Source organism: Lepidochelys kempii, chromosome 18 (assembly GCF_965140285.1).
Source record: "Lepidochelys kempii isolate rLepKem1 chromosome 18, rLepKem1.hap1, whole genome shotgun sequence".
NCBI lineage: Eukaryota > Metazoa > Chordata > Testudines > Cheloniidae > Lepidochelys > Lepidochelys kempii.
The window spans coordinates 8831997-8845500 of NC_136397.1; the positions used below are offsets into that span (position 1 = coordinate 8831997).

General features: G+C 50.9%; 1 protein-coding gene across 3 annotated transcripts in view; it reads left to right on the plus strand.

Annotated features, from left to right (window-relative positions):
* IGSF21 (immunoglobin superfamily member 21) overlaps nt 1–13504 on the plus strand; it is a 265009-nt gene that overhangs the window by 194975 nt on the left and 56530 nt on the right. For all 3 annotated transcript variants that reach the window (XM_073316767.2, XM_073316766.2, XM_073316765.2), the window contains one exon: nt 6608–6726. In XM_073316767.2, the coding sequence (XP_073172868.1) occupies nt 6608–6726 (119 nt within the window). The remainder of the gene's footprint in view (nt 1–6607; nt 6727–13504) is intronic.

The following is a 13504-nucleotide window of genomic DNA, read 5'->3' on the forward strand; positions in this document are numbered from 1 at the left end:
TATGCAAGGGGTTGGGGGGTTAGCAAGGTATCAAGCCAGCATCCCAAGGTGCAGGATGCTAAGAGGATGCATTATGCCACCTGGGGAGGTTCTTTGTGCCAGAAGAATCCCCAAGTAGCCTGTTCAGCTGACTGTCAGGTTGCTTGGTGCTGCTTGAGGAGGGGCTGTGGGTCTGGCACCGTAAGGCCTGATTTTCAAAAGAGCTCCAGACTCATATTCAGTTTTTATCTCTGTGCTGGGTCACACTAAATTATCCTGATCTGGCGACCTCCCCCCCCCCCCCTGCCCCCTTCCTCATTGAAAAGTCCTACAGAATTCAAAGGGAACAGTCTGTTTTCTATTGAATGCATGAGCCAGGCTGTAAAATTTGGCGGTAGAGGCCTCATTTGCTACTAAACCCTATTCCTATAGGATGCTATTGGTTTTATCCCCATTTATTTCTATAGGACGTTCCCATTAGGGCTGAACTTCGGGGGCTTTCAGATCCAGTCCTGAACTTTGTCTCTGGCCCTCTGTGCCCCATTCAAAATCCCAGTGCAACTGGGCATCAAGGGATGCCGCCCTGCACAGAGGTGCAGGGCCATTCTGCAGACTCACGCCGGAATGTCAGATCAGGTGTGCCTCATCAGCTCCAGAGTATAAGTGGGTTGAGAGTCTCTCTCCAAGGCCTGTCAGGACTCGGATAAAAGGTGTGATGTCACAAGGTGTTAGCTAACAGTCTAATAAACCTCTAGTGTAGACAAGGCAGTGTAGACTGTAACGTGGGCTAAATGGGTCACGTTAAAGCCTGCGCTCGTTCCTAGCTTAGCATGCGTTAAAGCCACTGGGCCTTGCCCACTAGACCTCAGGCATGTTAGTTAGAATGTGTTAGCTAACGTGTGCTAACATCACCTCTTGTCTCCTTGGCTAGACAAGCCCTGAGGCAGGAGAGAGGTTGAGGGACAAAGGGAAATATCCCGAGGAACAGCCAAGCTCAGGTGTTTATTGTTACTTAACAAAGGCAAATGTCAGGAATGGGGGTGAGCCTGGACAATCTCTGGATGTGGGTGCATGCTGCGTTCACACCGCTCGCTTTGGATCTGGAGGATTTGGTTCTGGATTTGAACTTTACCACATGGACCCGCCTCTGCTCACTCTGTACAGTGCTGGGAGTGAGGCTGTGGTTGATCTATCCCAGTGGTTCTCAACCCGGGGTACATAGCGGTCTTCCAGAGGGTCCATCTAGGTATTTGCCGAGTTTTAAAACAGGCTACGTAGAAAGCACCGGTGAAGTCAGTACAAACTAAAATTTCATGCAGACAATGACTTGTTTATGCTGCTCTTTATACCATCCACTGACATGTAAGTACAATATTTATATTCCAGTTGATTTATTTTATAATTATAGGGTAAACCCAAGAAAGTCAGCGATTTGTAAGCAACTTTTGTATTTTGATATCTGATTTTGTCAGCAAGTAGTTTTTAAGTGAGGGGAAACTTGGGGGTGCACAAGACAAATCAGCCTCCTGCAAGGGGTACAGTCAGCTGGAAAGGTGAGAACCACTATTCTATCCCATGCACTTTACAGCTCACTGGTGCCTGGGAGGGTGGCCACAGACAGTGCTGTTCGGATGCACCAGCCTCGTAGAGAGAGCGCTTTGCTGAGAGTTTAATTTAACCACTATCCATGTGTGAACTCTCTTTGCTGCTGCTGACCGTGCCCTTGCATTTCATGTGCTTTTCTTTTCAATAACACAATTACTTACCCTTCTGAGGAGCTGTCAGTGTTGGTAAACTCCAGCTGCTGAACTGCATTACACAGATCTCTCCTTAAATCTTTGCAGTTATTAATAGTTTATTGATCCTGGTCCCATTGCTGGTGAAAAGAATCTCCATCCCAGGCTCCTGTTATCTGAATACGGACTGCTAACCAACTGGCCGATCAATGCCACTCAAGCCCCTGGGGAAAAGCTCTCCTGCCTGCTTAATCCACTTTAGGAAGAAGGCACTGGCAGCTCAGCGGGGGTGGGGGATTTTGGATTAGGTGGTGAAAATATGAAGCCAAGGAGAGTCGTGGCCTGGGTGCAATTGGGTTCAACAAAGAAAGTGCCAACAGGCAAAGACAGGACTTTGATCTTCCCCACAAGGGTTTTGCTGCCTGTCCTGCTCTGATAAGGACACTCAGGTGCAATGTAAGTTTTTGTTATCCGGGGGACAGCCAGGATTCTTGGAGCCTGTTCTCAGACCTGCTGCTGAACTGAGGCAAATCTCTTAGCCTCAGGTTCCTCATCTGTACAATGGGTAATTACATGTGCAACAACACCGCCAGTAAAAGCACCTTTAGAGATTGAAACGGGGACCCTTGGGAGCTGGAAAACGTAGAAGTCCACCGGCTGAGCTAACAGATCAGGGTTGTTAGAACAGGGGTAGTAGCCAACTCATAAACTTCTCTGTGTAGTCTGGCCAATAGAGGGGGGCAAAGAGCTGCATTGCATTAGTGTGGCTTACCAGGGAATCCTGAGTCTTGGTTAATGTCTAGAGGACACTGGGAAACACTCAGACCAAAGGTATCATAGGAGCACCATGTATAAATGGCCATTATTTGATTTCCCCCCCCACCATGCGCACCCTTCCACTGAGTGCACGCAGAAGTGTGCGAGGCAACTATAACGTATTGACACTGGGCCTCGGGGTGGGTCCAAAGCTCAGATCCAAATACCCCTGGGAACGTTTGCGGGGCAGATCGAATCACTGCAGCAGGGTGGCAGAGAAGTCCGTGGTAGGGACAGTTGGCCAGACAACAGCAATTCTTCACAAGAGGGAAATTCTGATTTGGGGAGGGGGAGGGAATCAACCCAAAGTGGGACAAGACGTCAAAAAATTGAATTAGTTTGTGGAAGGAAAATGATCAAAAAAATTTTATTTCAGGAAAACGAAAATGGGATTTTTTGGCTTAGTGGGTTAAGAACCTGTGTTCCATGCGTCACCCAGGTGAAAGTGACAGCTCTAACCCGTAGGGACTCCCTTAAATATTACCCATTGACCGTACCATGCTGCAGGGGCAGGCAAGTAAAGTTTGCAGGGTTTGGAGCTCTCTAAAGGTGCAAGAGATTTTCAGAGATGAAACTGGCTGAGAGCTTTTTGCGAGGATGATCTGGAGTGAGGGCTTTAAGGCTAAGCAACATGAGACAGCAAACATCTGGCTAGAGCAGAGTAAATAGAGACAGGCAGTAAGCAGGCTGTCCTCACAGGTCTGCGGATGCCCCTGAATTCTGACCTACAATGCCCCCTACTTCCCAGTCCTGACTCCCCACCTTGCCTGCCAATGCACCTCAATCGTAGTCTACAGCCCCTGCTCTTCCAGTCCTGCCTCTCTCGCGAGCAGAGAGTGCATTGCCCTCCCATTCTTGTTGCTTTGCGCCTAGTCCTGGGGGGCTAGACTTTCTAAAGAGCTCAGCTCCTGTTTTAGGCACCCAAGCACTGCTCGGCATACTGCGTGCAGGTTGGGGGCGGGGCTCTTCTGAAAACCTGGCCTGGATTTTAGGTGCTGAGCACCTGGAAACCTGGTCTTTGAGCTCTTTGGAAATCTGGCCTGTTCCCCACCATGACCCCATGTGAAAAATGGGTGCAAGATGCTATGGCTCTGATCTGATTTTACACCTCTCTGCACGGGGTGTAACCAGCAACACAGGGCAGGGGAGAATTGGTTGACGCTGATTTACTCACCTTGCTGATGAGGTCAGGACTCACTTCCCGTTCCCTTATCTCTCAGGTCCTGAGCTCCGGAGGTGACATATCAGGTCTGTAGCTCCCCCTCGCCCCTCCTGCCACCGAGTCTCCCTGGGGCCTTTATTTGATTAACTCACAGTAACGTGCCCCCGTGGCCAGTTCGATCGATCCCTCGTACAAATAAACCTTCATCTTTGCTCTCAGCCGAGCATCACATTTATTTTCCTCCTCTGTTAGCTGCTGAGATGAGTAAGGGGCACTTTGATTTTTCTGCTTCACCTTCTCAGGGCCTCCTGCCCTCAGGCCTGGGATAAGGCTGTGTCACTGGATCAATTTAATCCCAGAGTAGACAAATGTCAGGATCTGGCTTGGAGGAGCTGCTGGAATCAATACTTCCTTGGCCGGAACTTCAGTCAGAAGTTTCTCTCTCACTCCTCTCTGTGAATGCACCATATCTGGCCAACTCCCCTGCCTGCATGGCGAGGGATGTGGCCTGCTGCTTCCCTTTACATCTGCACACACTTTATCCCTCTGAACTGTACCTAAAATGTTCAGCGTAGACAGGTGCATTGGAAGGAAAAGTGTAAACCATTCGTGCATGTTGCTGGGAAAAGACCTTGCTCTTTATAAGCACCTCCTATCCCAGATCTCTCCAAGCTCTGCAGCCTGTGTTTGTTAAGAAATCAAGAGGTGATGTAGTTAGCAAAGACACAAAATAAATAATCCTCTAAAGAACATATAATTAACCTACAAAACTCCCTGCTACTGGACACGATTGAGGCAAATGTCTCAGTGTAAGGCAGAAGAGAATCACACTATTCTAAGAGTAGCAATGGTAACAAGTATAAGCACCATCAACCCCTAGGGCTTCAGGCCCTAATGCTGATTGTTGTCTGGTCAGGAAGAAACAGCCGCCTCCCTGTGGTATAGTGCTGAGCAATTGTCCTCATGCACTATAGGACTGGTTTGCCTTCTGCTCAAATCCTGCTGGAGAGTTTAGGAGGCAGAGTTCTAGGAAATCCCAGACACTTCCCTTCTGGTCACGCAGTTAAACAAAGCTCTTAAACAAAGCTCAGTCGTGTTTCTAATATGCCCGTGGACTGATTTACATGACTAGCTGCACAAGACTCAGTGATGAGAGGTGACCAAACATAATCCCCGCTGCAAACTAGAACAGTGAGGTGATCACCAGAGCCCTGCGTGGATACAAAATTTGTATGCGCATCCGATCCAGGATCCGCAAACATGGTCCACGGCTATAAAGCGGATATCTGCGGCTTTGCGGGGCTCCAGTGATCACTGCCGGCTTCTCTCCTGAAGGAATGCCTTCCTACACTGCTAGCTTCTCCACTCATGCCAATGGGGAGAGACTGGTGTCGCCCGTTGCTGTGGACTCTACATTGTAGCTTTGTGGGTTACTAACTGTGAATGAGCTGTACCACCTTGTGACCCCATCAAGCACCTAGAGGTATGGGGAAGGGGGATAGTCCAGTGGTTAGAGCACTAGCTTAGGGTATGGAGGACCTGGGTTTAAGTCCTTGTTGTACTATAGACATCATCTGTGACCTTGGGCAAGCCTCTGTGCCTCAGTTTCTCCTCTGTAAAATGGGGATAATGACTCTTCCCTGCCTCACAGGGCTGCCATTAAGGATTGTGAGGCCCTCTGATATTCTGGAGATAGGGGCCATAAGTAGCTGTGGTCGGTACTTCGAGAAGTGGTGCTGGTGAATCTTGCTTCCTCCCCGAGAGAGCCGAGGCTTTTGGTGCTAGGGGGAGCTGGGCTGTTTGCTGGTGATGAGGTGGGATGTTCAGCGTCACTCGCAGCTGGCCTCTTTTTGTACCCATTTCAGACGACACGTGTTTTACTCTTGACCCCAGCAGCAATAGCAATTGGCCAGTACCGAGTGCTTTTGAAATCCCCACCCTTGGTCGTGGGTGTTACGTCTACACTGCGGCTAGGAGCAAGCCTCCCAGCCCGGGTAGATAGACTCGTGCTAGCCGGGCTTCCGCTTGCACACCCTTAGGAAGTGCAGAGGGGTTAGCCCCAGTGCCCTGGCCACCTGACAATGTGCATGACGGTTACTTTCTGTCCCCCTGCGTCCCAGAAGTTTCAGGTGACGGCAAGGGTCACCAGGAGAGCGGGCTAAAAAAAACGTCAGCTGGATACATCAGAATCAAAACGTTTCGTAGGGATGTGTCCATTTCAGCTTCAACGGGAGACATTAATAAAGAGCCACTTTGGCTTCATCATTTCATTTTGATAATGCCAAAATGTTTTCTTCGGATGAGGTCAGAATGTTCCGGCCCCACTTTCTTGTTTCATTTCATTTCATTTCATTTTGACTTGGTATTATATTAAAATATTAATTTTATTATAATAAGTGTGTGTGTGTGTTTTATACTCTACGATAACATTCCAGCATTGTTGGACTGAAATATGTTTTTACCTTATTGAATTGAAATATTTCATTGTTTCCAGATCTTTTTTTTTTCCCCTCGGAATGTCCACCCCATGGTAAATTTTTTGAAATTTCAACTTTCCATTCAGAATGCAGACAAATTTCCCACGGAAATTCCATTTCCCAACCATCTCTAGTTACTACCTTCTGTTAAAAGCTGCTGTGTCCAGAGGTGGTCCCAACCAGTGACACCAGATCTGAGCAGACCCTCAGGTTCTCATAAAGTTCAGAGCTGGACTTGCACTGATTTCTAGTCATGTAGTGCACTCTTAAATAGCCGCAGGGGCGGGGGCAAGTCAGTGGTGGATGTTGTGGCTGCTGTATAAGGAGTGTGTTTGATTTGTAAAGCAGAGGAGAATCCTAAAGGAGTAATGATGTCGTGTGAGCGTAAGGTATCAGTTATGTTACCATAACGTTTCCTTTTCCCTCTCCCTTCCCAGTCTTCCGGAGGTTCGGATCTCAGACAACGGCCCGTACGAGTGTCATGTGGGCATTTACGACAGAGCTACCCGGGAGAAAGTGGTCCTGGCATCTGGCAACATATTCCTCAACGTGATGTGTAAGTGTAGCGCCTCTTCCCTGGCTGGGGGTGGCAAGGATGGGCGTTATGGCTGATGGTGGGAAAGGAATCAGTCCTGCTCTGAAATCTCTGGACAAACCAGACAGAGAGCCAGTAGCTGGATTGCTCTGCTGTAACCCCTGGCCAGGATGCAGGGACCATTAACCCGTGCCCAGCATGCAGTGAGCATCCCAAGCACGAACATGGCCAAAACAAGGGAAAGAATACAGTGCTTTGTTAGGGGCATAACGGAAATGGAGCATTAAACTGAATGAGAAAGTCCAGTGGAGGGTGACTCACCCCACAGAGGTCCATGCACAAGGGGCAGAGAGCATCTGCTCTGCAGCACCCTCTGCTGTTGCTGCCAGCACATCCCCAGATGGTCTGAAGCCCATGTCTCCCCATAAGGTAGCCTGGTGCAATCTGGCTGGGCTGGGATGGCTGAAGTGGCCAGGTATGTCCTGCTTGACTGATGTGGCCAAGAGGGTGATCTCTCTGGATATGGTATTTTAAGGGAGCGTGGGGAAAGTCCCAGTCTTTTCGGGGGCAGTCAGAACGAGAGCAGACGCTGCACTGATACTTATTGAGCTGCTCGGCAGGGCTCAGCGCACCGGGAGAAATAGGGAGTTTGGGCTGGAGTTTGTGGTTCCCGGGACTTCCTCCGCGATGGCAGTAACTGCTGCTCTGAGTAGAGAGGAGACAGCAGACGGAAGGCAGCTCCTCTCCAGCACGTCATTAGGAAGGGCACCTGGCAGAAGGGGAAAGTTCACACAGGGATTTTTATGTGGGGAATTGCTGCACCCGCCCCCACCCCAACCTCCCCCCCCCCCCCCACACGCTCCATCTAACGGCAGGATTTTGCTAAAGCAATCTACTCCATGCCTGCAGCCTTCACGCCGCGGCAGGAGAAGCTTCTGTGAGCCTGGTAGATCTCAGGAGCTGAGCAGGGCCAGGCGAGGTCACAGCTTTAGATGCCAGGCCCTTGAAGGAACAACGAAGCGATGGTGCTGATTTAGAAGGCGGCACTCTTCCCTCTGAGCGAGCGCTGAATTAATGCCCCCGTATGGCGATAGCGGGCTGCCACGGAGGAGCTGCCTTTTGACCGGCATGTAAATCCTGACCAGCTGTGGGTATCAGAGCTTCCATGGCACGACTTGTGTCTTCGATTCCATGCTGCTGCCCACCTCACCCCCTGCCGTCTCAGAGGGATGCAGCCTCTTCCCTCCCTGTCTGTAGTGTGTCTGCCAGTCATGTGGCATCATTATTTGTATTACAGTCGCCCCCAAAGGCCCCAGCTAAAGTCAGGACCCCGTGGGGCCAGGTGCTGTTACAGACACCTAGTGAGAGACAGTCCCTGCCCTGGAGAACTTACAATAGGCAACACAGGGAAAGGAGCGGAGGAGAAACTGAGGCAAAGTGACTTGCTTAGCGTGGCTCCCTGAGGCTAAGCTTAATTGCATTTGCTGGGCCATGAGGGGTCCCACGTGGCAGGTAGGTGAAGCCAGTCCTGCCTCACCCAGCCCTGTGGGGAGAAAGGTGTACAGTAGAACCTCAGAGTTGCAAACACCAGAGCCACAAACTGACTGGTCAACCACCCACCTCATTTGGACCAGGAAGTACGCAACCAGGCAGCAGCAGAGACAACAACGACAAAAAGCAAATGCAGTTCAGGGCTGTGTTAAACGTAAATTACTAAACAAAAATAAAGGGAACATTTTTAAAAAAAGATTTGGCAAGGTAAGGAAATGGTTTCACTTGAATTAAGATGGTTAAAAGCAGCAGGTTTTTCTTCTGCCTAGTAAAGTTTCAAAGCTGTATTCAGTCAATGTTCGGTTGTGAATGCTGGAAAGAACCGCCATGACGTTTTGTTGAGAGTGCCGAACACCCTCCATTCCCGAGGTGTTCGTAACCCTGAGCTTTTCCTGCAGCTCCAGTTGGTGGGTGATCTCGGAAGCTGACCCCAGTTCTCTAGTCATGATCACATCCTGCGTGTTTGGGTTACAGCAGGCACAAAAGATCAGTCCACTTGTCTCCTGCCTGAAAGGTGCTAGCTAATCAAGCCGGGGCCAAAGAGAAAACAGGTTCCCTCCCAGATCCTGGACTGAATTTCTGCACCTGCCTGGAACGGGTGGCGTGCAGAAGTCTCTTTGCTTGACAACCTTTGGGGATGGTTCCGTTTACATATATCGGTAGACACAGCTTTACCCATGGCGCTTTGTGGTCTGTAGTGACCTGCATGTGTGTTGCCTGAAGCTTCTTGCGTCCTAAATAAGCTCTAGGGCAATTGAAGAACCTGGACATGTCTCCGATAAAACAGTAACAACCAGTGGGGAAAGACATTCCGTGGCTGTTAATGAGCAACTGGAGGAATGTGACCAGAGATTGTTATGATGTAATGATAGAAAAAGAAAAAATAATTCCCTGATGTGTTGGGAAGTTATGAGTCCAGCGGCTTGTTGCTATGGATACGACGGTCTGTTCCACGCATAGCGCTGGCTGTTCTGAGCAGTTACAGACGGGCACGGTAGGGATCATAGAATCCTAGAATCCTAGAATATCAGGGTTGGAAGGGACCCCAGAAGGTCATCTAGTCCAACCCCCTGCTCGAAGCAGGACCAATTCCCAGTTAAATCATCCCAGCCAGGGCTTTGTCAAGCCTGACCTTAAAAACCTCTAAGGAAGGAGATTCTACCACCTCCCTAGGTAACGCATTCCAGTGTTTCACCACCCTCTTAGTGAAAAAGTTTTTCCTAATATCCAACCTAAACCTCCCCCACTGCAACTTGAGACCATTACTCCTCGTTCTGTCATCTGCTACCATTGAGAACAGTCTAGAGCCATCCTCTTTGGAACCCCCTTTCAGGTAGTTGAAAGCAGCTATCAAATCCCCCCTCATTCTTCTCTTCTGCAGGCTAAACAATCCCAGCTCCCTCAGCCTCTCCTCATAAGTCATGTGTTCCAGTCCCCTAATCATTTTTGTTGCCCTTTGCTGGACTCTCTCCAATTTATCCACATCCTTCTTGAACTGTGGGGCCCAAAACTGGACACAGTACTCCAGATGAGGCCTCACCAATGTCGAATAGAAGGGAACGATCATGTCCCTCGATCTGCTCGCTATGCCCCTACTTATACATCCCAAAATGCCATTGGCCTTCTTGGCAACAAGGGCACACTGCTGACTCATATCCAGCTTCTCATCCACTGTCACCCCTAGGTCCTTTTCCGCAGAAAAGATCGGCAGCGATCGCCCCCATGTTCGGAACCAGATGGGCAGGTGTTTGGATTTTTGCCTCACGCTGGTAGAGGGGGAGACGCGGCTTAGAAAGCCGGGATCTGAGTCTGAACTTCCGCAAAGCTCCGGGCCGTTGGGTTCGATCCGTGGTAAAGGTCGTGGCCGATTGCAAAGCTGGGATCTGGGCGTCATGGCGCGGCCCAGCTGGGGGTCCACAGTGGACAAGGAGCTGCCTGCACAGTCTCTGTTGGATTCAGGGCCTTGCTTGCTTGGCTGGGCAAGTGGATGTTAGTACTTCCAAGGGTTAAGGACACTGTAAACAGTATTGCAGCAGCAATGGGGAAGGCAGATTATCCTACAGATTACCACCGGGGGGGGGCGGTCCATGGGGAGGGAGGGGACCTCTTGTTCTGCACTCCCCAAAGCAAATAGAGAAGCTTTTTATCAGAAGCGAAAACCCAAATGGAACCAGGCTTGAGAGCTCAGCCTGGGTCTGGGCCCATCCTGAGCGCCACTCCACAGCTCTACCAGTGCCCCTCACCCTGGCTGGCGGCACCAGGCCTGGGCCCCAACATTGCTCGACCAGTGCCCCTGCCTGCCAGCCTTCAGCCCCACTGGCTGCTGTGGTCTTGAGCTCTTCTGATGTGCTCCATCCCTGCCCTTCGACGCTACCCTCTACACCAGTCTTTTGCTCCAACACAACGCTGCCAATGTGCCTCGTTCCAGATCGGCAGGACCTCCTGCTCGTCCGGCCTCAGGACCCCCATGCAGTGCTGCAGTCCTAGTCACCAGACCTGAGGCCCCCCAGAATGTTGCCTGTGCATCTCAGCCCCGACCTGCAGGACCGCCTGTCCCCAATGCCCACCCACACCCCCTTGACCTGCCCTGGCTCCTGCCTAGCTGTGCTCATCTCGCTGCTGACCTGCATCATTTGGGGATGTTCCAGGGCCAGGCCCTCACATAGAATCATAGAATCATAGAATATCAGAGTTGGAAGGGACCTCAGGAGGTCATCTAGTCCAACCCCCTGCTCAAAGCAGGACCAGTCCCCAGTGTTTGCCCCAGATCCCTAAATGGCCCCCTCAAGGATTGAACTCACAACCCTGGGTTTAGCAGGCCAATGCTCAAACCACTGAGCTATCCCTCCCCCCCAACATAACATAACATCCTCTAGTGTCCAGAGCAGGGACTCACCCCGCAGTTCTATCCCTGGCTCTGCCACTGATTGCCTTGCATGCCCCAAGGTGGGTCACTTAACCTCCCTGTGGCTCATGTGATTCTGGTATGAAAAGGGCTATAGAAATGCAAAGCCTTCATGCTTGGGCAGGGGCTTATTTTGCCCCGTTCCACCCACCTGCTCTGAATGTGCACTTTCCCATCCTCTCTTGAGCCAGGTGCCACCTTTCCTGTCCTGACTGGGGTTCCTTCTCCTAGCTGTCAGACCTCAGAAGGGTCCGAGATGCCTCCCCCACCTTCTCGCGCTTGGTGGAGGGCTTTGGGGAAGGCAGGCAGTGGCCCTGCGAGGAAGGGAAACAGCACTGAGACAGGGTTAGCTGTAGCGGAGCGTAACAAAACTGCTCATGTCCACAGGCTCTTTGCTTTTCAAAGGGCCCAATGCTCGGCTGGTATCGACTGGCTTCCCCTTGCCTGAATCCTTCCTGCTAGGACAGATTGTTCAGCTAAAGAGCCCATTTAAACAATGAACGCTCCTGCTGTCCTCCTCCATACCAGCAACAATGCAGCCCAAGAGCAACCAGGTCATGTGAGGAATTTCTAATGACCAGAGGAAATGGGAGGATAGGGGTTAACACCCAGGAAGCCTTCAATGGGCACTGCTTGCCTGCATCCCACTCACTATCTATCCCATAGGATGCTTCACAATTAACCTTAGAATCATAGAATCTCAGGGTTGGAAGGGACCTCAGGAGGTCATCTAGTCCCACCCCCTGCTCAAAGCAGGACCAATCCCCAATTTTTGCCCCAGATCCCTAAATGGCCCCCTACAAGGATTGAACTCACAACCCTGGGTTTAGCAGGCCAATGCTCAAACCTGTATTTCGCCTTCCTCTGAAGCCCAAAGTGTTGGAGGCAGGACACGGGGGCCTGGGTGGGCCAATGTTCTGATGCAGTATGGCACCCAAGGGCCAAATCCAGCCTGAGCAGAAGAGGGCACCTCTGCCATGTGTTTGCATACGTTGACGCCACTCGCACGGAAAGGCTGGAATCTGCTCCTGTAGCATTGAGGATCATGCCTGTGAAGGCAGGGCTCCTCTCTGCTGAGGCATCCTAAACCCGGGATCTAGCACCTGGCATAAAGATGCAGTGATTTCTGCTGATTCATGCTCACAGGTACCACTACTGTCTAAGAGGGATTGGGCATGCCACTGGGGGGTATCGGGAACATTCAAGCTGGGGGGAGAAGTTGAGTCAGAAGTTTGCTATGTTGCGTCCGTTACTTGGCTATATATACGCTGCTAGTTACTCTGTTCAGGTTAGGGTAGGGCTGTCAGCTTTCGACGTGTCCTGAAAGTGCTGAGTGAATAGCCAAATGCAGAGTTGCTCTTGCATCTGAATCAGAAACGCTCCTCAGAAACTCAAGGCCACTTCAAAGGCATCAGTGTTGGGAATGAATAATACCGCCGAGTTCTTTCCAGCAGTAACGCTCGAAGCAGCTCAGTGTCGTTGTCCCCAGACCTGGGGACTAAGGCACAGAGAGGGGAAGTGAATTGCCTGAGGTCACACAACAGTAAAGCTGAGACCAGCATCCACATCTTCCAAGGCTCAGTCTGGTGCCTTAGCCACTAGGCCACATTGTCTCCAGCATCTTAGCACTCAGCCCTCATCTCTAACTCAGATCTCAAGAGGGACAATTTTGGAGGCAGACGTCTTGCCCATTGTGGAAGTTTGTCTAATGGACAAAACCGACCATGGGTTTCATCCCCTGGCTGGCAGGGGGCACTGCTTGTCCGTTCCAAGGGGCATTGAGATGTGTTGGGGGACCCCTGGATTGGCACAGCAGGGGATGCTGCCAGTCAGGATTGAGGTGTGGCTCCCAAGAGAGAACGTGCTCTAGGTCAGGAGTGGAGCTGGGTAGCAAGTGGTATTTCCCTCGTGTAGAAATTGTCAATATTTCTACTTTTGTTTCGGTCCCCAGTTGGGACAACACATCACAACAGTGAAATCTGGGGCGGGAGGGGGGAAAAGCTTTGCAAATGTCGATTCAGAAACATCAGCATGAAACACGTCCAAACCCTGCTTTGGCAGACGGAAACCTCACTTTGAAATGGGCATTTTCCCCAGGGAAAATGGGGATAAAACCCCACATTCCCATTTAAACCCTGCTCATTGGCGGAGTCGTAACCAGGCCTCGTCAGGGGGTGTTGGTGTCGCAGGGTAGCTGCTGCCTGCCCCGTGCCTGGCGGCAGTGTGATGGTCACCAGTGTTGGCTGACACACTCAGGATCTCAGAGGTCAAAACTTGGGTTGCTACTGCCAGAGCTAAAGAGTGGGGCCTCTACCATACCCATCACCTCTGTGGATTGGGCGC